At 46.2% G+C, this 22,269-nt stretch overlaps 1 protein-coding gene across 2 annotated transcripts in view; it reads right to left on the minus strand.

Moving 5' to 3' along the window:
- Positions 1-1,956: 1,956 nt before the first annotated feature.
- The window catches only part of COPG1 (coat protein complex I subunit gamma 1), a 46,677-nt gene continuing 26,364 nt past the window's right edge, over positions 1,957-22,269 (minus strand). For both annotated transcript variants that reach the window (XM_006130882.4, XM_075938826.1), the window contains exons 14-24: positions 19,532-19,775; positions 16,557-16,632; positions 15,913-16,016; positions 14,538-14,663; positions 13,994-14,062; positions 12,111-12,253; positions 10,366-10,537; positions 8,663-8,760; positions 6,296-6,434; positions 4,632-4,730; positions 1,957-3,068 (exon numbers count right to left, since the gene is read on the minus strand). In XM_006130882.4, the coding sequence (XP_006130944.2) occupies positions 2,938-3,068; positions 4,632-4,730; positions 6,296-6,434; positions 8,663-8,760; positions 10,366-10,537; positions 12,111-12,253; positions 13,994-14,062; positions 14,538-14,663; positions 15,913-16,016; positions 16,557-16,632; positions 19,532-19,775 (1,401 nt within the window). In that variant the 3' untranslated portion in view covers positions 1,957-2,937. The remainder of the gene's footprint in view (positions 3,069-4,631; positions 4,731-6,295; positions 6,435-8,662; positions 8,761-10,365; positions 10,538-12,110; positions 12,254-13,993; positions 14,063-14,537; positions 14,664-15,912; positions 16,017-16,556; positions 16,633-19,531; positions 19,776-22,269) is intronic.

Here is a 22,269-nt window from a genome sequence, read left to right on the forward strand (position 1 = left end):
CATCAACCGCATCGGCGTGCCGGGCCCAGTCCGAGCTGGTGGGACGGGCGTGCCTGTCTCCCGGCCGTTGTCAGCTACACATCTCCGGGAAAGACCTTCCCAAACCCTCCCTTCGCGGTCAGGGTCTGGGCCCGTAGGACTTGTGGTCTGCTGCCCACTCAGCCTTGTGTATTGCTGCAATTCCCCTACTGGTGCTGCTGATGCAGCAAAAGGGGAAATGGTACCTCTCAGGTAAGAAGAAACACAGAGTTTTCTTCTAGCTGACAGACTGCTGCAGAAGCTTCAGGCTAGCACCAGGGATTTCACATGTGGTGAATGTGTTGTCCTATAGTGGCCAACGCCTCAGGACCAGCAGAGACAGAGTTTGCTTTAAAACAGAAATAAAACTGAAGTGGGAGGCTTATATCAAAAAGCAGGAGTAGGGAGGGAGGGACTCCTTGGTTATGTCTACACTGCACACGCGTTCTTGCGCAAGTAAATTTACAGTAAAGCGTCAGAACAGAGGGCGTCTTGTGCAAGTATTATTCCTCTCCCCATGAGGAATAAGACTTTTTGCGCAAGAGCTCTTGCGTAAAAAAGGATAGTGTGGATGGGCAACAGACCTCTCTTGCACAAGACAGCATCCACGCTGCCATGGATGCTCTTGTGCAAAAGTACACGGCAGTGTGAATGCACCTTTGCGTAAAACAGATCTTGCACAAGAATCCTGCATTGTAGATGTAGCTCTTGAGTGTTAGCAAGGGCTATGGTGAGGTTTCCTCACTGCCTACCATTAGGTGGTGGGCTGTGGTGTCCAACCAGTAATGAAGCTGTAGCCGCTATTGCGGTGGCGATGGGCACGTGACTGGGGTGCTGCCGCACCCCGCAAGGTTCAGCCCATGGCCTGCCGCACGCACTGGAGGGGGGAGGCAGGGCTCGGAGCAGCGCTGTGAGGTTTCTTCCCCCATCCTGCCTGGGAGTGCAGCCCCAGCTCCCTGCTGCATTGAGGGCTGGGGCTTTGCCGGGCTCGCCCCACTCCCAGCACCCGCTGCGGGAGAGCTGAGCTCAGGCTGGGGGAAGGGCCATGTTTGGGAGCTGGCCAAGGTGAGGAGGCCCCTGGGTCTGCCTCGCTGTGGGGCTCCATGGGTACAGCCCGGACGCACTCTCAGTGGCGCTCTGCCGTCCCTTGGTGCAACGCACCGTGTAAACCCACAGTCAGGCCTGGATGGCGCGACTGTGTCATCAACCGCATCGGCGTGCCGGGCCCAGTCCGAGCTGGTGGGACGGGCGTGCCTGTCTCCCGGCCATTCTGTCAACTACACATCTCCGGGAAAGACCTTCCCAAACCCTCCCTTCGCGGTCAGGGTCTGGGCCCGTAGGACTTGCGGTCTGCTGCCCACTCAGCTTTGTGTTTTGCTGCAATTCCCCTACTGGTGCTGCTGATGCAGCAAAAGGGGAAATGGTACCTCTCAGGTAAGAAGAAACACAGAGTTTTCTTCTAGCTGACAGACTGCTGCAGAAGCTTCAGGCTAGCACCAGGGATTTCACATGTGGTGAATGTGTTGTCCTATAGTGACCAAAGCCTCAGGACCAGCAGAGACAGAGTTTGCTTTAAAACAGAAATAAAACTGAAGTGGGAGGCTTATATCAAAAAGCAGGAGTAGGGAGGGAGGGATTCCTTGGTTATGTCTACACTGCACACGCGTTCTTGCGCAAGTAAATTTACAGTAAAGCAAACTCACCACACTCAACAGGCCAAACAGCCACACATGGCTAGTGGTTTGGACAACACAGAAGAAGTGAACAGAAAGGGCAAAGACAAACGCTGTTGCTGCCCGATATAATCCCTACACTTTTTCTATAAAGCATGCAAGACTGGCACTGTCTATGACAATTTCCCCACCAGTTGCATATGCCTTGACAATGTTGCAGAAGTAAGTTGTTGCTATGCCTTTGGCTACACCTTTAGGCCAATAATTATGTAAATTCCATCAGGATCATTTAATGTTACATTATATGGTGACATTTTGCATAAAAAATACAGGCAGAGAACAAAGATGAATTACAGGTGCAAAAAGCAGACCTCTCTCCTGGATTTCCCTTGTCTGACACTAGCTCTGGTTGACACCACACACTGTTACACTTCACCATATTGCTTCTTACATACTAAAAAATCTAATTGGTCACTTTTCCCAGGATACGTCACCACACCAAAATCACATAATCGTCCACCACTTACACAGTAGGCCTTCAGTGTTGCATCTAAGAATGGCAGAGACAGCAGTCACTGATAACTACGCAAATGTTAACAGCCAAACCAAATATACAGTGTGTTCAACTGATTTGCACTTTATGGATACTATTTCCATCTGACATGGTTGTGCAAAGCTGAGAGCTAGGCACTTATTTCCCATTTTTAACTTAATACAATTGCAAGCACACATTCCCAACCTACTGTTTTGAGGGGTAAGTACTCTGGGAGAAGATCAGCCTCTCATTTATCATCAAGATGGTGGAGGAAGGCAGTCAAGTTTTGTAGCCTGCTGGAGAGGGAATTTTATTCTTTTATTTACTATGTTGTGTTTTTAAGGGTCTTTTTGATACACTATTATGATAGGGATTGTTAAAAAAGGCTTAATTGGAAACTAAGGACTCTCCCCTTCTCTCCCTCGTGCTGCAGAATCCAGCAACTTAGTATTAAATGGACTGATTCTTTAGATAAGTTTGTAGATTTAAGTGAAACTAGATACTTCCTCAAACTTCCTATCAGACCTTAAACTCCACAATTTTTATTTAGAAAAACCCAAAATAACTGTCCTAGTTTTACTAATGATAAAAAGCTGCTGTAGTGAATGTGATTCCAATTCAATGTCCAGAACAGAGGGGAGCAGAAAACCAAGAACATTTTCCCTTTATGGATGGGCCTTGTGTCAGAGTGCAGTCTCAAAAAGGTCATGATTAGCCAACAGAGGCCATGATTACATCCACAGGAAGCTCTTCTCCACTCCGGGCGGCGACCTGCATTGTTACAGTATCTGTCAGGACAAGACGAGAACGTACCAAGATGTCATGGCCACCCCGAAACACACCTGGAACAGCAAAGGAGGAAGAGAATAAGGTGCTTGAATGCCATTAGTTCATCCATCAACTTCTAAGGACACTCATGTGGCTGGAACACAGTCCACTCTCCAAAAAGTATCAGCTGAACACAGTCCAAAAAGTCCACAATACATCTGGGTAGTTCTAAACTCACAGTAGCACATTAAGATAGCTAGATGAGTTAGCCAGTAGTATAAATCTTTCAAAACCCCATTGAAACAAATTAAATGTATGGCTACGTCTAGACTACATGGCTCCATCGACGGAGCCATGTAAAATAGTTTATTCGGCACGGTCAAAGAAGCCGGGATTTAAATAATCCCCGCTTCATTAAAATAAAAATGGCTGCCGCGCTGTGCCTCATGAAACGAGGTTTACCGGAGCGGTCGACAAAGGCTTCCTTTGTCAACCGCGCCACGTCTAGACTGCCGCGCTGTGCCAGATCAGCTGATCGTTGGCACAGCGCGGCGGCCATGTTTATTTTAATGAATTGGGGATTACTTAAATCCCCGCTTCTTTGACTATGCCGAATAAACTATTTTACATGGCTCTGTCAACGGAGCCATGTAGTCTAGACGTAGCCCAAAAGTTAGGCTCAGATGGGCAGATATAGACATTTCTGATATCACCGTCAGTTGCTCACCCAGTGTGTATCTTAATTTAACATCTAGGATTATGTTCAGTTTGTTGCTCCAGCCCTCCTTTCATCTTGTATAGAATCAGGAGTGGAAGGGACCTCAAGAGATCATCAAGCCCAGTCTTTTGCACTCAAGAGTCCTGCAATCATGCACCATCTAGACCAGTGGTCCCCAACATTTTGAGGTTGTCGGGCGCCAGGGGACGTGGCCGTTCGCCCGCCGGGCTCCGGGGGGTGGGGACACTTGCGCGCCCAGGGGTGGCCCCTCCCCCCATAGCCACATGCCCGGGGCCGGGGGCCCCCCCCATAGCCATGCGCCCGGGGCCCCCCCAAAGCCGCGCACCCGGGGCCGCTGCTCCCTCCCCCCCCGCAAGCGCTGCGCGCCTGGGGCCAGCGCTTCCTCCCCCCCGCAAGCGCCGCGCGCCCGGGGCCAGCGCTTCCTCCCCCCCGCAAGCGCCGCGCGCCCGGGGCCTCACCCCCTCCCCCCCGCAAGCGCCGCGCGCCCGGTGCTTCCTCCCCCCCCCAGCAAGCGCCGCGCACCCGGGGCCAGCGCTTCCTCCCCCCCGCAAGCGCCACATGCCCGGGGCCGGCGCTCCCCCCCCCCCTGCAAGTGCCGTGCGCCCGGGGCCGACGCTCCCCGCAAGCGCCGCGCCATGTGCCCAGGGCCAGGCCAGCATGCTAACCCTTGGGAACCAGATCCAGCCTGTGAGCCACTATTTGCTTACTCCTGGGCTAATTAATATTACACAAGGCTCTGGCAAATGAGCAATAGATAGGCTATGTACTAGTTGGGCTAGCATCCTGAGCACTACTGTTGAGTCTCAAAGCAGGCAAATCCCTGTGTATCCTCAGAGCTGTCAAGAGTGTCACATAAGGTGGGGGGCACAGATCCCGACAGAGAATCCCAACAGCTTACCTGCTAAGAATAACGTGTGTGAGTTTTTGTTGTCTGGCACTTTATCTGATCGCTCGCATGGCTGCATCCCCAGAAACTTCACAATATTACTGACTGCCTCTGTTAAAAGAAATCAGAGGGTCAGTTTAATAGGTTTATTTAACGTAATTATTTAATTAGGATCCAGTGTTATAGTAAAGCCCTCCCAACACAAAGAAGACATTTGGTCTGCCCCAATGGGCTGACAAAGTAGTTCTCCAGGTCAGAGACAATGCTTCCACAGGTGTTCATACAGGGACCAACTCAGTGGGGTGGGTGCATGGCTCACATAAAGGTAAGCAGGAAAGAGGACATGGACAGCATAAAATGACTGCACAACAATTCAGCAAGGCTAGTGCACAGCAGTGGCATAACTTGAAATAAAAATTGACAAAATGAAGGAGGAGACAATGAATTTATTTCAGGCCTCCCATGAGACTTAGGTCTTCAGGGGGATTTAAAATAAATGAGGGTTGTGGCTTTGAGTATCAGCTCAGGGAAGGTATTCTAAGCATGAAATGACATGAAAGTAAGCACAGAGATAGCCAAAGAGAAGAGACAAGAGGCAACAAACTAAGGACTAATCCCCATCAGACAGTGGCCATTAAAGGGAGCAACACAAAATCACATGACGAGGGCCCAATATAAAAATATCCCCAGAAGCTGTCACCCAACAGACTTCAATGGGTTTTGGAAGAGGCCTAGATAGAATATTTAACATAAATAAACTGAGTGTGAGGAGAAGAGGAGGAGTCATTTTCAGGATTCCTCTCCCCAGCTTCATATTACCTCTATCATTTATTCTTCCTTCCTACTTTTGGGCTGTAAGGCACAGACTACCTCTCCTGTGCAAGGACAGCTAGAGTTAAGGCTGAACCATGTTCCAACTTCCTGAAAAGGGTGTTGCTCAAGGCCAGTGAGAGGTGCTCTCTTCCTTCCTCACCATACGGCCTTCCCAGTTCCCAAACACTGATATTCAGAATTTGGGATGTGTTTCCATCACCACAGCAATGACCAAACCAACATGGTTTCTTTTAAAATTAAAAGCAGCTTTCTCTCATGAAAGGCTAACACTGTGCACAATGGGCTAAATCCAATTATGTGAATCTGCACTGGAGATGAATTTGGACCATTACAGTCTTACTCAGAAAGTGGTCTGTATTGGACCTTAGACATGAACTGTGACTTCAATTTCAAGGTGTACAACTGAGGCCCAAAAGAGCATTCAATAGAGCAAAGGGAGCCACAGCTCTAGGGGTATGTCTACTATGCAGCTAGGAGGTGTCATTCTCTGCATGGGCAGCTAGACTTTTGCTAGCTCGGCTCTAGCTAAAGCACAAAAAAATAGCAGTATGGATGCTGCAGTAGTGGCCATGGGTTGGACTAGCCTCCAAAGCTCAGACCCAGCGGAGCATGTGGGCCTGGTCTTAGGTGGCTAGCCCAAGCCACCAGCAGTGCTGCAGAACCCACTTTGCTAGTTTTAGCGTGTTAAGATGAGCTGAACTACTGCAAGTCTGTCAACCTGTGCAGGGAATCACATCTCCCTGTTGCAGTGCTGACATACTCTAAAAGGCCAGAGTTCAGAACTCTGCCTCTTGCATGCAGGAAAATGCTAGGAGTTCTGTGGGGGTCAGAGACTTCCTTACCTTCCAATGTTTTAATGGTGGATAAAGTGAAGGTCTCTTCCTTTTCAAACTCATCACCAACCTCATCCCAGGCTGCCCCAAAGTTTGGCTTCAGAACTCTCTGGATGTGATCAGCTACTGTTACCTCAATGTCTTCAAGCTGATAGGGAAAGGAAGTTTCACATAAATAAGACTGTTCTTGTCAGGCTAAATCTATAGACAGGGCTCATTATAATCTAGTAAAAATGGTGACATTTATGTGTCATCATGGATTTCTCAGAATTAGCTTCTTCTACCCTTTTGATTTACTTGAGCAATGGTATTTTGGTAAAGGTTAAACCTCTCTAATCCAGCACTCTTTGGTTTGGCAACATCCATGGTCTGGCATGATTTTAGTTAGCCGGATGTCCACTTATCCTGGGTGTGGCCAAGATTTGCACAGTCCCATGAAGTTTGTTTACAGCTCTCAGTGTTCTGCACTGTTATTTAGCTCTAATTTACCCCTGTCTTCTAAGAGTCCAGTAAGCAGTGGAAGTGTTGGTAATGCTGTGAGACAATATTAACCTCCCGTGGTTTGGCAAATACTATGGCTTGGCACTGGTCAAGTCCCGACAGTGCTGGACTAGAGAGGTTCAACCCGTACAATATGTTTTGATGGGCTACTGAAGTTGGAAGAGCCATCAACTCTTCCATACCCAGGATTTTCTTACAGGATTTCCCATTCAAAACATAGCTTTCAACCCGCCAAAGATCAAAATGTCTGAGAAAGATCCAAAAGAAGGGACAACACAAAAATAAATTTTAAAATAAAAATAGAGGCAGGGGCTTGTAGGATTTACATTTCTGGAATACTGAGAAACTTCTCTGTATTCTGTTCCCCAGCTCATCATTCCTGAGATCACTAATGTACAGAGAGAACCCAGGTCTGAGAAGGACTAACGTCAGAGTCCATAATGGAGAAGGGTACATGCCTGCACTTGAGATTTTCTCCGGAAGTATCATATCAGATACCATCCACTACCGCATGTTAGATCAACTGAGCTGTTGTTGTGCTACATCTATTGGAGGTAGAACTTGCTTCACTGGAGAAGCCTCTCTCTCCAGTGCATATACTTTTGGTAACACCCCTCTGCAAGTATAATCAAAATCTGATAATTCTAGTTTCATTAATGGATGGACTATGGTTATTATTTAAAATTGCTCAAATGCCGCAAAGGAGAGGGATGTCTGTCTCTTGTAATCTGGCACAGAGGAGGGTCTAGTTATGTAATGTCCTTTGGAAAAACATCTCTATTCTCTCTACTTGGGCACAGCTCCAGCTCCAGCTCATGCTGATATACAGCCAAGTAGTTTCTGCAATTTCATATTCAGCAGTGTCTGGTGAAGAAGGGGCAGGGAAATACAGGAGCCAACAGAACAGGTTACGGTCAGACACATCATATCTTCTATTCCAAAAGGCAAACAAAGCCACCCTGTGTGAAGTGATCAAAGCTTTTGGCTAAGCTCAGGGTAACTTTTCCCTCCCAGTAAGCAAGAAAGATCTCAGCACGAAGATAAGTTTTGTGCTCAAAAGCTCTGATTGGATATTATTGGCTCAGATAGAAACATTTACAAGTAACACTAATACAGCCCTTGTCTCACCGCCAAGAGGTTTTCCTACAGGTTCAAGGACCAGCAATGGAATTTTCCTGGTACTAGAGTCAGGCTCTGGTCTATGAAATGAAACTCATTCAGTGGAGGAGCTGACCAAAAAACCAGTATCCTTTATTCATTAAAGCAGCTACAGTGTTGGTAGAGCCACTGTCCTGTTTTAAGCACTGACACGTTATTTTTAAAATCAAAAGCAGTGTTCAAGAACAGAAGGAGCTTTATTTACCCTTCCACAGAGAGTTCTAGTTCACAGGAAGGCTATCTATGCTGGCCAACATGTGGTAGGAACCATGCTGGTTTTTCAGTGCCTTCATTCCTGATATATGACACAGCATGCTAACCTAGGGCAACCCAATCTGAGGGAGACATCACAGCCTTCGTAAAGCTAAAGGTGAGGGGTAGCCTGCTATGTGCATGAAGAGTATCTACAAGAGGATACTTCAGGTTAGGCAGAGTAAACCACTTGTCCATGCTTAGATTTTACAACTTTGAAGCTCAGAGTTTCAGTAAATTTGTGTCTTGGCCCCAACAATCAGAAAAACAGCTGCAGAAACTAGGGAAACTCATGCCAAAGAACTTCTGTCTCCCCGGGAGGAACCTCACACCCTTCTTCACAGACAGTGCCCAAAGCTTCTGTGGACAGATTACATTTCAGAGGAACAGGCTATTGGTGCACAGAAAATATAAGGGAAACAAAAGCCCCTGGACCTACTGAAAGTCCAATTATCAGTTCCTTACCACATACTCATCCTCATAGCCCTCATCCTCTGTTTCACCAGTGTTTGGGTCACAATCCTTAACGGTGAATTTCATCATGCAGCTGAATGTACAGGCCACTGGAGAAGGAGGAGGCAAAGGAAAGACTCATGTTACCACATGACATACATTTCTCTCCATAGGCGGGAGCACAGTACAGCATTTGAAATAGGGGACTGGAAGAGCCCCGTGTTCTATTCTCAGTTCGGCCACTGAGTTGCTGTATGAAATTGGGTAAGTCACTTCCCCGGCTCTGTGCTTCAGTCTTCCAAATATGAAATGTTCACATTCTACATATTTAGATTAGTAAAGGATTATAGATACAGTGGGCTGTGAGAGTTGTTTGTAAAACATGGAGACCCTCAGATTAAGTTATATTATTCTTCATAGGAGGATTTCAAAAAACTTTAGGAATCTTCATTAAATAAGCCTCACTGCCCCATGAGATACTCAAGATATTATCTAGGAGTCACTTCACCTACCACTGAAATACTGTTGCCTCTGCAGTGCAACACAGCAGCTGATTAATACTTCCTTACAAATTAAGACAGGCAGTGATGAACCATCCCAGATGGAACAGAAACTACCCAGTGAACAAAAGAAGAGGTATAACAGTCATCAGTTGTGTTACTATAGAGAAAACCAAACAAGACTGAAGTGTAGAGACCACTTTACCTTCTGACTGGTAAGGGCATACATGAGCTGGAGACTCAGCTGTATGCATTCTAGTAGGCACTGCAAGTTCTATTTACCTACTGTAGGGACTTACGTGCCCCCTATTACCATAGTGCCTGAGTGCACTGCAAACCTCTCATAACAGCCCTGGGAGGTACAGCAGTATTATTATCCCCATTTAATGCATGGAGAACTGAAGCAAAGGGAAACTAGGTGATTTTCTAAAGTCACATTAGAAGTCTGTGGGAGAGCAGGGAACTAAACCTCAGTCTGAGTCCCAGGATAGTGCTCACACCCCCAGACCATCCGTCCTCTCTTTACAAATTGCCTGACCTCGTTTATCTTTCAGTTATAACATCTATTAAGGGTAGTAGTAAAGGCATGTCCAGTGCAATGGGCGTCCCAAGTCTATGCTGCAGGGGAAAGACAACTACTACTAAGAGAACTTAAAAAACAACAATGGTCCTGTGGCACCTTAGAGACTAACACAAATATATAAATAGTATCATGAGCTTTCGAGGGCACAATCCACTTCTTCATTATTGTTGTTTAAGTTTTTTTTAGTTACAGACTAACAAAGCCACCTCTCTCTTACTATTAAGAGGTCAGGTTAGACAAGAAAGGTATTTAGGTTCTGTTAGTGTGGGATCCTCCAATTTCAGCTGCCACCTCAGACCTTGTCAGTAACCAGCATCACATTAATTGTTACATTCATGCCAAGCAGTCTTCCTAGTGTCTGAGAAGAAGGGAGGCAAAGGGCTATGCACAGCCTCATTCTGAAATGCTTTGGAGCAAATTAACCTAGGAGAAGATGCAGGAAGAATTCTTCAGGAGAGGAGCCTTTAGAGGCTATACTGCACAGAGTAGTGAAGAAAACCTGTACTCAGTACCGTTGGGTGGTGTGTTCACTTGCCAATGACAGCAAATGGCTTAGAAATGGGCAGAGGGTATGAGACATACAATATGGGTTATCTGAGGGGAAGGAGAATCTACGAGAACAAGCTGCTTACCTGCTGTGGGGTCCTCTTCAGGCAGCGCTACCAATGTGTAGCAGATACCAGGCTGATTATACAGTAAGCTTTTGGCAGGTATATAGCCAATGACCTCATACCCCTCTGTCGGCTCCATCTGTACTGTGACATTCTCCAGGATCTGATCATTCAGTGTATTTGTACAATCAAACTACACCAGGAAGAAAAGGGAAGCAACAGCTTGAAGCCAATAATGATAGACATAATAGTAGATAGTGTTTCAGGCAGAGCAGTATGAATTTTTAAGGCCGACCCCATTTTGCAGTATCTGCTACCTAAATCCTAAACTCTGTTCTGCTGGATGTTGAGTTGTGTGATCAAAGATTAAGTGTGAGACATGTACCACAGAGAAGCTGGCATTTCTACTTTTTCAGCTAAGAAGTTAAAAACTCCATTGGATGAAGACACCTCTGTAAACATTTAATAAGAAAATACATTTAAAACAAGTAAGGCGCAATGGCCTTGTGGCTCAGAGAGGACTCAGAGATAGAAGAGAGTTATTAGGTCACATGTAATCCATCTCTTTTAGTGCAGTCTTAGTGCTTTGTACAGTGCAGTTTCCAGAAAGACAGCTTTCCACCACTTCCCTGGGAAAGTATTCCACAATCTTCACTATAGGGAAGGTTAGCTTGATCTAGATATAAAATGGATGAAGATAATGCATGTGTGTCTCTGTAAAGAGTTTTGAGAGCTTTTGTAAAAAGAGTTATGTAAGCATTAAATATTCATACTCTTTATAAACTAGCTGCAAAACTCCTCATGCCTTGCACCAGTTGGAGTCTCAGATGCAGGGGTGTGTGTGTGTAAAAATAAATTTCATGGTTTAAATAAGTATAAACAGATGAAAAATACTCTCTCCTCTTGGCCTGTCCTTCTATTGAATCTATCGTAACCTTTTTACTCTGACGAATTAAGGAAGCTCCATCCTTTCTTGACCCTGACCAGTGTCATCCTGACCCTTACACAGGGTAGGCACCTGAACATTTGGGACACCACTGGGTCTCAGTGTCCACCCACCTGCCTCTTTCTATCCCTGTTCTCTGGTTCTGATTCCTCCAGAGAGGATCTAGTTAACTTAAAAGTGAGAAGGCCTGCCAGACCTATTAGCAGATACCAAAACTATGAAAGAGCCATTCAAGTGGTAATGAAGCCATTTAACAGGCCAACCAAAGGTATATACTGTTAATTTCTGAATTTACTGTGTTAGCTTTTAAACAAATTTTAAACTAAGGTCCTGTTGGCTATTTCATTAATGTGTTGCTGAAGATTATAAAATCACACCTCTAAAAAAATCATCATTCCCTCCACTCCCATTCCCCCTCCCCGTCCCCACTGTCATTGAGCATAGGGACACTAGTCTAATAGTACTGCGTAGGGCCCCATCAATCCTAAGGACAACCCTTACACTGACTCTGAGGCTTCTGGTTGAGGTACCTTTTCTTCCTACCCCATAAACAGAGTAGCCCTCCCTCACCCACATACATAGTATGAATGAGAACAGCATCATCTAGTAATTGTGTACATGCTTTAGATGTACATTATGCACACATGTTGAGGTTAAATTCAAATTACTTGGGCCTAGACTAGTGGGAGAAGCTCTCTCAAAACCATACACCTCTTTTGCACATTGTGAACTAAACAAAACACATCACTGGGAAGAAACAACCCAGTGGGCATTTAACAATTAGATTATTTTTACAATCCTGTAGCAGCAGCCTACGCACCTGGAACACCATGTGGTTGGCAAACATATGCTTGGTGCAACGGATCACATACTCAGTCTCTGATTCTGTAAGAGCCACAGGCTCTGGAGAGGACTTGAAGAGTGGGCCCAGCCCTCTGAACTCTGGGATAGCTGCCAGTTGCTCTAAAACACAGTTAACAGAAATAAACAGGTTTTGTTTTTCAAAACTCACAGGTGCCAAGTTGCAGGTCATATTCAAAAGTCAGAAGCAGCATTGCTGGCCCTTCAAGTTTGGAATTACCTCCAGATGAGGAACATAGGAATTGCCATTTTGGTTAAGTCTAATGGTGTATCCACGCCCATAGCCTATCAATGGCTAATACCAAGCACTTCAGCAGCATAGTTCCCGTTAAATAGGATGAAGTTTAATAAGGATAAATGCAAAGTGCTCCACTTAGGAAGTAACAATCCATTTCACACATACAGAATGGGAAGTGACTGTCTAGGAAGGAGTACTGCAGAATGGGATCTAGGGGTCATAGTGGATCACAAGCTAAATATGAGTCAACAGTGTGACACTGTTGCAAAAAAAGCAAACATGATTCTGGGATGCATTAACAGTAGTGTTGTGAGCAAGACACAAGAAGTCGTTCTTCTGCTCTACTCCGTGCTGATTAGGCCTCAAATGGAGGCTAGAACTATTGTATCTAGTTCTGGGTACCACATTTCAAGAAAGATGTGGAGAAATTAGGAGGTCCAGAGAAGAGCAACAAAAATTATTAAATGTCTAGAAAACTGGAGCTATGAGGCAAGGCTGAAGAAATTGGATTTGTTTAGTTTGGAAAAGAGAAGACTGAGAGGGGACATGATAGCAGTTTTCAGGTATCTACAAGGCTGTCACAGGAAGTGTGTGTGTGGGGGGGCAATTGTTCTCCTTGGCCTCTAATGACAGGACAAGAGGCAATGGGCTTAAACTGCAGCAAGGGAGGTTTAGGTTGGACATTAGGAAAAACTTCCTATCAGGGTGGTTAAACACTGGAATAAATTGCCTAGGGAGGCTGTGAAATCTCCATCACTGGAGATATTTAAGAGCAGGTAAGACAGACAACTATCAGGGATGATACAGACCGTGCTTGGTCCTGCCATGAGGCCAGGGGACTGGACTTTATGATCTCATGAGGTCCCTTCCAGTTCTGGTATTCTATGATTTTAAGATGCCTGCAAGAACGCACACAAAAAATTCTTCCCCCACTCACCTCCTCTGGAGAGCGAGCAGCAGAATTCGCACAGCAGGCGGCTGCTCCAGTAGGCGGGACCAGCTGAGATGGCATGGTGATGGAGCCGCTGGGGCGGGGGACCAGGACCTGCCATAGCCACATGGCAGGGAGACCTGTTCCAGTGGCCAGGGCTGCTACATGGCAGGGGGAGCCGGGACCTGTTCTGGCAGCTGGGCTGGGAATGGGACCTGCCACATGGCGGGAGGGGTATCTGCTCTGGTGACCGGGAACAGGACATGCTGCATGGCAGGTGGGGGGGAGGGGTTCTGTTCAAGTGTGTAGTAATAAACTGGGTGTTACGCTGGCACACATCCAAACCAGCGTACATGACCTCAATATTGGTGCACAAGCCAAAACTCACTCTGCTCATGGTTGGAAAATCTTAGAGGGAACACTGTTCAGTAGATATGCTAGAAAAACTACTGAGGATGCTTGTAATCTGTCTTGAGGAGACAAGCCCCTAATTATAACTCCACTAGTCAGAAGTTGGCTTGAAGTACAATGGTCTACTTCCCTTCCATGAGGATCGACCTCAGATGGTGAAAAGCTATAAGATTTAGGCAGACCCAACAAATCACATGACCACTACAGCCACATCTCTTCTCCTTACACAGGGTTAATGAAAGCTGCCATACATTCTGCTTACCTTGGAATATTTCTTGTCTTGTCGCTGCCACTTTCTCTGGCTGTTTGACCACAGTGATAGGAATACTTTCTGGAGGGGCAGAAGAAAAACAGGAAAGAGAAATTAACTGAGAAGATCACTAGCTCACAGGCATCAGACATACTGATAAGGACTCCTTTAGAATACGAAGGAAGCCCATGTTTTGTCTTGCTACAGACTTCCTTACTCTCACCCCAAGCAATGCATCCTATTGTACTCAAAATCCTCAGATTCACTTCCAAAATAGCCCGGGAAAAACAGCAGCTTCAGTGAGGATTATGTGTGATTATTATTATTAGCAGGAGGATTACAATAAAATCCTAATCTGGGAGCAACTGAATTTACTAGCATGGATTTTACAGAAAATAAACACCCCAAAATTCAAACAAGATGGATCTTATATGGCATCACATAAGCTGGAGATAAAGACGTCCATGGGATCTCATCTAATCCATCCCCTGAGGGGATGTTGCACACAAACAGCTTTAATACTGGAGAAGTGTGCCACCGGTTATTCCATGGGTACCTGTTCTTTGTTCTGAGATGGGAGCAGTTGCCAAAGGAACAGATTTCAGGTCAAAGGGTTTCTCAGAAGGTTCCAGGGTATACTGCTGCAGTGCCCTCTCCAGACCAGGGATGGATATTGTCAAGCCTGAGGAAAGAAGGGAGAGATCACTGAAGTCACGGCAAACATAAACTCGGTTAGCTAAGATTCCAACTAAATCTCCACCTCTGCTCTTCTTTATTGGCTAGTGCAGTAAAATACATAGGTGCCAAGTGTTCTTACACTGGACACACTGAATCCAGACCTGCATTTCTGAAAATACTTTGAGGACATTTATGCAAATGAGTATCACCCCCAGAGCACACCTGTAACTGCAAACATCTGGAATGCATTTGACAGTTTAATTGTACAGTAGACTTCCGATAATCCGGCACCTTTGGGACCCAGGGGGTGCTGGATTATCGGATATGCTGGAGTATCAGGAGGTACTCTGGCAGGGGGGTTGTGATGGGTCTGTGGGAGGTGAGGGGTCCAGCGGGGAACGGCACGGCGTGGGGTGAACCCTCCGCCATTTTGCAGGCAGATGGAGGAAGCCCTGCGCAGCCGCCGCCGACAGGCCAGCTGGGGCTGTAAGCGGCAGCGGCAACTTGGGGAAGCGGCGGGCAGAGCAGCTGGGATGCTACCCCAGTTGGTCCCGCAGCGCCACCCCTCACCCCCCCGCTCGGCACCAGGCAGCACGCCAGCTGCTCTGCTGTGCAGCTTCCCCAAGACCGCTGCTTGTCAGTTTCAGTAGCGGCTGCAGCGGACTTAGGGAAGCGGCGCGGAGCAAAGCAGCTCGGGTGCTGCCGGGCGCCGAGCAGGGGGGTGAGGGACGGCACTGCGGGACCAACCGGGCAGCACCCCGGCTGCTCTGCAATGCTTCCCCAAGTCCACAGCTGGTCAGTTTCAGCAGCAGCAGCAGCAGACTTGGGGAAGCCGTGCGGAGCAGCTCCAATTGTCCGGTTGGCCAGAGCACTTCCGGGTTCCAGTTAGTGCCAGACTATCGGGAGTGCCGGGCCACTGGATGCCGGACTATTGGAGTTTTACTGTAACTACATTCCTCAGGGTCTGAACGCGAGTCTCTCATGCACAGTCATCACTGTCCTACAACCTGAGAAGTCAGCCGCCCTACAGCACAGGTATGAGCAGATTTGGAAAAGATGACTGAAATGCATGTGTCCTTCACATCAAGAGGTAACCTACCAAATGTCTTTACGTGACCTTACCCTTCATGCAATTATAGGCCAATTAATGGATTTATGACAGCCTGAAGGATGTTCAAGCTCCCTGGAACCAGCCTGTTCCCTAGTGACCTTGGGTAATAAATGCAGCTTTATTCTGAAAAGCATCCAGTTACCATTCAGGATGTAGCCAGCGTTGAGAGCTTTCTGTTTCTGCTCTAAGACGTTTAGGTAGAATGTGGCTCTGTCTCTCACTTCATTATCATCATCCATCACACATCTGAAGGCAAGACAAAACCCAGCTGTGAGCACTGTGAATGTATGCAGATGACTGATCTACCTTGGTGGCCTAAAGAAACTGAAAATATGCATTACAGAGTCATGCTAGTAGTATGTAGCACTTTAAAGACTAACAAGATGGTTTATTAGATGATGAGCTTTCGTGGGCCAGACCCACTTCCTCAGATCAAATAGTGGAAGAAAAGAATCACAACCATATATACCAAAGGATACAATTTAAAAAAATGAACACATATGAAAAGGACAAATCACATTTCATTTCTATCATTAAAGTTGTGGCATTGAATGCGACACCAATATTCAAATCTATCAGGGGAGGCAGTGTTCTATATACCCAATAATATACCCTCTAGGACGCTGCACCCAAAATACTGTGCAAGTCCAGAGGTGTCATTATGTTCTCTCTACTGGGTCAGGCACTCCCGCATGTCAGGAAAATCCCAGGTTTGTCCAAACATTTAAAATTCTTAAAAAGAATCTCTGAAATGTTTGCTGGGACATATTCTGATATGTAGCTCACCTTTTCAATAACACTAAGATGCTGGGTAACACATCCTCATTCTGGGCTCCAAATTTAGCCAGAGCACTTACTGCACCTGTAGCAATAGCAAGGAAAACAGGATCAGCTGGCACAGAAAGCAACTGGAAGTTCCCTCTGTTTTATGTATTTACTTTAATGTAACTGTTTTAGAGACAAAGACAAACTGAACAGCAAAAAAAAAAAAAACCAATTGTTTTTAGTTAATCAGAAAAAGGAATCCTGCCAAACAATCAGACAAATCAATATTACTCAGGATAGTTGAGTCCAAAGAAGACTGCAAAGAGTTACAAACAGATATCACAAAACTGAGTGAGAGCAACAAAATGGCAGATGAAATTCAATGCTGACAAATGCAAAGTAATGCACAATGGAAATCATACCAACTATACATAACAAAATTATGGGCTCTAAATTAGCTCTCTCAGGAAAGATCTTGGCGTCATCATGGATAGTTCTCTGAAAACATCTGCTCAGTGTGCCAAAAAGCTAATGTTATTATCTACCCTTTTTCTAATGGCTTGTAAGAGAGAAACAATCACAACGCTACTACAGAAAACTATACTGTGCCCACACCTGGAACACTGACTGCGTGCAGTTCTGTTCTCCCCATTTCCAAAAATAAATATTAGAACTGGAAAAAGTTTAGAGAAGAGCAACAAAAATGATTATATGAGGAGAGATAAAAAAGACTAAGACTGTTCAACTTGCAAAAGAGATATCAGGGGATATGAAAGAGATCTATAAAATCATAGACGGTGTGAAAAAGTGAATAGGGAGTGTTATTTACCCCTTCACTGAACACAAGAACCAGTAGTTACCCAATGAAATTAATATGCAGCAGGTTGAGTGCACATAAGGAAGTACTTCACACTACGGATGTTAAGAAGTGCGTATTTCACTAATTGTGAATTATCAACTACACAATTAGTCGATAAGGGAAGGCGCTCAGTCCCAGCTCATGCTGGGTCCAGGAGCTACTCCCACTGAGGCTCTGCTGTTTAAATGCTGTAAACTACCTTGCCCTGCCCACCTAATTCTTACTACATTTAAATTGCAGAGCCACAGCAGGGGTAGGTCCAAGACCCAGCACAAGCTGGGACTGAGCCAGGCTTGCTCAGTCCCAGCTCGTGCTGTGTCCCACAGCCTCTGTTCCCAGGGGGTCTCAGCAGGGAGCTGGGACATCCATGAACAGGGGCTGCTCCACAGATGACCCAGGACTGTGGCAGGCAGCGACTGCTTTGCCCCCCCACTCCGCTGCTGCCTCTCATAGAGGCAGCAACGTGCAGGGGTGGGGGGCAGCAGGCAGCACCTTTTAAGTCTGCTCCACCTCCTTGCTGTTACAGAAGCAGCAAGCGGGGAGGGAATGTGAGTAGTCAAGTAGTCGACTACTTGCTTAAATCCCTACTTCACACAATGCAAAAACAATATGTTCCCAGGGGATGTTGTATAGGCCGAAAGTATAAACAGGATTAAAAACAGAATTAGGTAAATTCAAGGAGGAGAGGTCTATCAATGGCTATTAGCCACAATGCTCAGGGAAACAACCCCATGCTTTGGATGTCTCTAAACCCCTTACTACTAGACGCTGGCACTGGGATGGATCACTTGTTCTGTTCACTGCCTCTGAAGACAGGACATCAGGCTAGATGGCCAATGGCCTCACCCACTGTGGCCATTATTATATAGATGACTTAACTAGCATTGCTTGGGCCTGGCCCAGGACAAGGAAGGGTGGGGTGGGGGGGAAAGTTGCTCAGAGATCCTACCAGTATTTCCCCAGCCCAGCCTAGAGCAGAGGAGGGAGTTGGAGGGTGGAGAAGGGAGGGTTTGCGCAGGTGGGCCGGGCGCAGCCATGATAGGCATGCCAGCGGTGCTGGGGACGGACGGACTGTGGATCTTGCAATGGAGGGAGGCGGGGGCAGGGCTGTGCTGCCTGGCAGTGCTCCATGGAGGGGCGGGGCTTCCCCTCCATACTGCAGCCAAGGAGGGGGGGAAGGAAGGGGAGGAGGTGAGTTTGGGACAGGGTGGCCTGGGCTGATGGCAAGCAAGACATCGAGCCCTGTCTCCAGCTGGCCAATCCCTTCCTGGTGCAGCTGCCCCATTGGTCACTCTGCAGTATCTGTCCCTCATGCTCAGTGCTTCCAGTGGTCACTCTGAATATAGCTCTCCTTCAGTCAGCCCCCTCCCTTTCCATGTTATGAGAAACAAATGAATTCCAGGCACTTCCTGTTTTCCTAACACAACCGAAACCTGACCTTGCGTTACGTTAGGATAAGAGGAAGCTGTATACCAAATTTGGTGGTCTTAGCTCTTACCATTTAGTAGTTCTTGAACAAACAGACTCACAGACAGACACAATCTCTAAAATACATATATATAAGACAGAGCCAGGCATAGTGCAGCAAAGTGCTGGTAAATCTTCCTACACCTTCCTCTTCTAAGGCCAGGTCCACACTACAGGGGAAGGTCGGTTTAAGGTACACAATTCCAGCTTCATAAAAAACGTAGCTGGAGTCGATATACTTGAGCTTTGGTGCTGTCCTCACAGCAGGAGATCAACAGGAGAAATGCTCCCATTGATTTCCCTTATTCCTTGAGAGGAATAGGAATTCTGGTGTTGATGGGGCACCCATAGCATTTGGTTTAGTGAGTCTTTATTAGACCTGCTAAATTGAATTCCAGAAGATCAACTGCTGCAGCATCGATCTTCTGGGAAGTGAAGACATGGCCTTAAAACATTAAAGCCTGCCCTCGTGTATTCTTCTCCATGGAGACCAGCATTCCTACCAAGAGATTCTGGAGTCTTCTTACTATGGATAAAGAGTTATGAGGGACTAAGCTGAGCACCAAATCACAGTCCACAGAAGGTAAAAAAAACAAGCGGATTAGCCTCTTTACTTGATGTTAGTCACAGAAATGTACTCAACATGTATTTTTCCAGGCCTGCACCTTACCTGCCCGGACCTCCTCATGTTCCAAGACAACCCTGTTGTAGATGAAGCGAATATATTTTGAAGGGTTATTGGTCTTGGGTCCTTCCTGCCCCAGCAGGTGGAGAATACGAGTGGCCAGGACAGTGAACTCACAGTCCTCAATGAACTCGCACAGGTGAGACAGGCCAGTCTCTTTGCTCTCAGAGTTTTCCTCAATGATGCTGATGATGCAGTCCACGATAGCTCGCTTGTACTCAAAACCGCCCTACACAGCAAAGGCCAGTGAGAAAATTCAAAGGAGACCAGAAGTTTTCATTGGGAATGTTAATCAGGGAGGGATTTAGTTTTGAAAGAGATATTCATGACTGCTGACTTTTAACTTGTGTTTGAAAAGAACTATGTAGCAACATTGCCCCACTTTGTCAGGTCTGTTCAGCGCACTGGAATGTTTCCAACTATTTCCAGATGTGTACTGCACCTCAAAAAAATTGCACTGACAGAACCATGCTGGATCCAGCTCTTATAAACATTATAGAGATCGGAGGCACACCAAAGCTCTTAGTTTTTCAACGGGACTTTGAAGTTACTTCTATGCTTACTTACTTCTATGCTTACTTAAGAGCTGCTAATATTCACGGTCTCTGTGCAGCTCACTCCAGAGAACAATCACAAACACACCAATAAAAAAAGCAAGCCTTAAAAAAGGACTGCAGCCACCAGCCTGAAGAGTTTACATCTCTTTTAAGAAAGGGTCCATTTTGAGCCACTCTGCTGGTTGAATCACTACATAACCATATTGGGGGGAAAACAAATCATCCTCCCACATCAGATATCCAAGTTTGGATCACAAAAGAAGTACATTAGGTATCAAATCAATCGCTGCAGGGCCAACAAAATGCAGTGCAGTAGGGTAGGAAGATGAAAGACTGGTATCTCCCCTGGTGTACCCTGCAACTGGCTACTGAATACACATAAGATTACCTTCAAAAGTAATTTACTCATGTTCATTCTGTACAACAGAACAGTAAACAGAGTGATGTCCTCTTCTAATTTATATGTACAATTATGGGTGCTCTAAATATATTAGGAGCTACAGTGGATGAAAGAGTCATAAAATTGAGTGGTCTGAACTCTGAAACTGTATTTCAAAATTAGATCAGCCACCCATGCAAAATCTGTGCAAACAGAATATTCTGTTTTCAAAGTACAAGATAAAAGGATTTTGTATGTTCCAAAATGTGAGGCTTGAATAAGCAGAATATGATGTCATAACTGACAATGTTCATGCCAGCTTGGTTGCAGGCATATGTGGAGTCCTGAGTGTAACAGGATATTACTCAGAAAGGATTTTGGAAAATCTCTAACAGTACTTTCATAAAATTCTGCATCTGAAGGCACACAGAGAATGGCTTCAGATATGATCTCTCACTGCAACAGCAGGGGGAGCAGAGCTAAAATAGTTTTAGGTCATCTGATAATGGACTTTTGACACAAAAAAGGCTTAAAATTTAGTGTCAAAATACAATAGGCAACAACAGAATGTAATTTACTCGTGTTCAATATTATGCAGACGTGTATTGCCAGTTGATCTCCTGTTCTCAGTGGTGGGCAACCAGTGGCCCAAGCACCCCCTCTCTGCCCTCTTTCCCCACGTCTCTCACGCACTGGAGCCCCACACTTACTCCTTCCCCTCCCTCCCAGCACTTTCAAAGCGCTGTGAATTGGCTGATTTGAAGCGTTCAAGCTCTGGAAGCGAGCAAGAGTAGCACGAATCAGCCAATTCATGGTGCTCGGAAAGTGCTGGGCAGGAGCGGGAGAAGTAGATAATAGGATGTAATATTGTAGTTGACTAAACAATCCCGCTTATTGGTTAACGTTATCGGCTACCTGCATCCCACCCCCTCTGGCTCTGCAAGTATATTTTTTTAATGGGCTGGCCAACAGGCTGGCTCAGTCCTGGGCTTCCTGCTGCAGCTTTGCATTATTAGTGGACTGGGGAGGCAGTGCACGGGCAGGCTGGCTCATTCCCAGCTCATGCCTGGTCCCAGCATTACTCTGCATTGCAGCTCTGTGTTAATAGAGGACTGGGGAGCTAGCACGCAGGCAGGCTGGCTTAGTCCCAGCTTGCACTGGGTTCCAGCATCAACCTGTGACTGAGCCCATCTGCCTGTGCACCGGCTCCCCAGTCCCCTAACAGTGCAGAGCTGCAACGGGGATGGTGCTAGGCCTGGCATGATCCGGGCCTGAGTGTTTTCACTACTAACCCTTATTGATTAATCATGGAGTCGACATAATTTATGTCAACTACAAGATTAACAAATTACAAACTTCTTAACCTCCCTAGTAAATAAGTGTGGGGCTTCAGTGCCCCAGTGCACAAGAGGCTTCAAGGAATGGGGAAGAGAGAGGTGCAAGGGCCACCCACAAGTGGAACCTCAATGGATAGCATGTGGCCTGCAGGCTGCCCACCACTGAATTTCAATCTTGCATCCCACTGAGAGGAAGGAGGGCCACTCAGTAGTCTCAGCTGCCCATCGCTGTGTTACACGGATTTGCTTTGAAAGTTAATTAAGCCAAGTAGCAGAATCCCACTCATGATGCAAATCAGATCATGGAAACACATTGATAAATAGTTTTTGAGGTCACATTGCAGTCACCTGTCACCTATCAAGCTTGCCATTTCTACTAATCATGCTTACATTGGGATTGTAAGCTTTTCACCTGCTACACAGCATTTGCTATATGGCATTTAGCACTAC

This window comes from Pelodiscus sinensis, chromosome 11, assembly GCF_049634645.1.
Source record: "Pelodiscus sinensis isolate JC-2024 chromosome 11, ASM4963464v1, whole genome shotgun sequence".
NCBI classification, from domain to species: Eukaryota; Metazoa; Chordata; order Testudines; family Trionychidae; genus Pelodiscus; species Pelodiscus sinensis.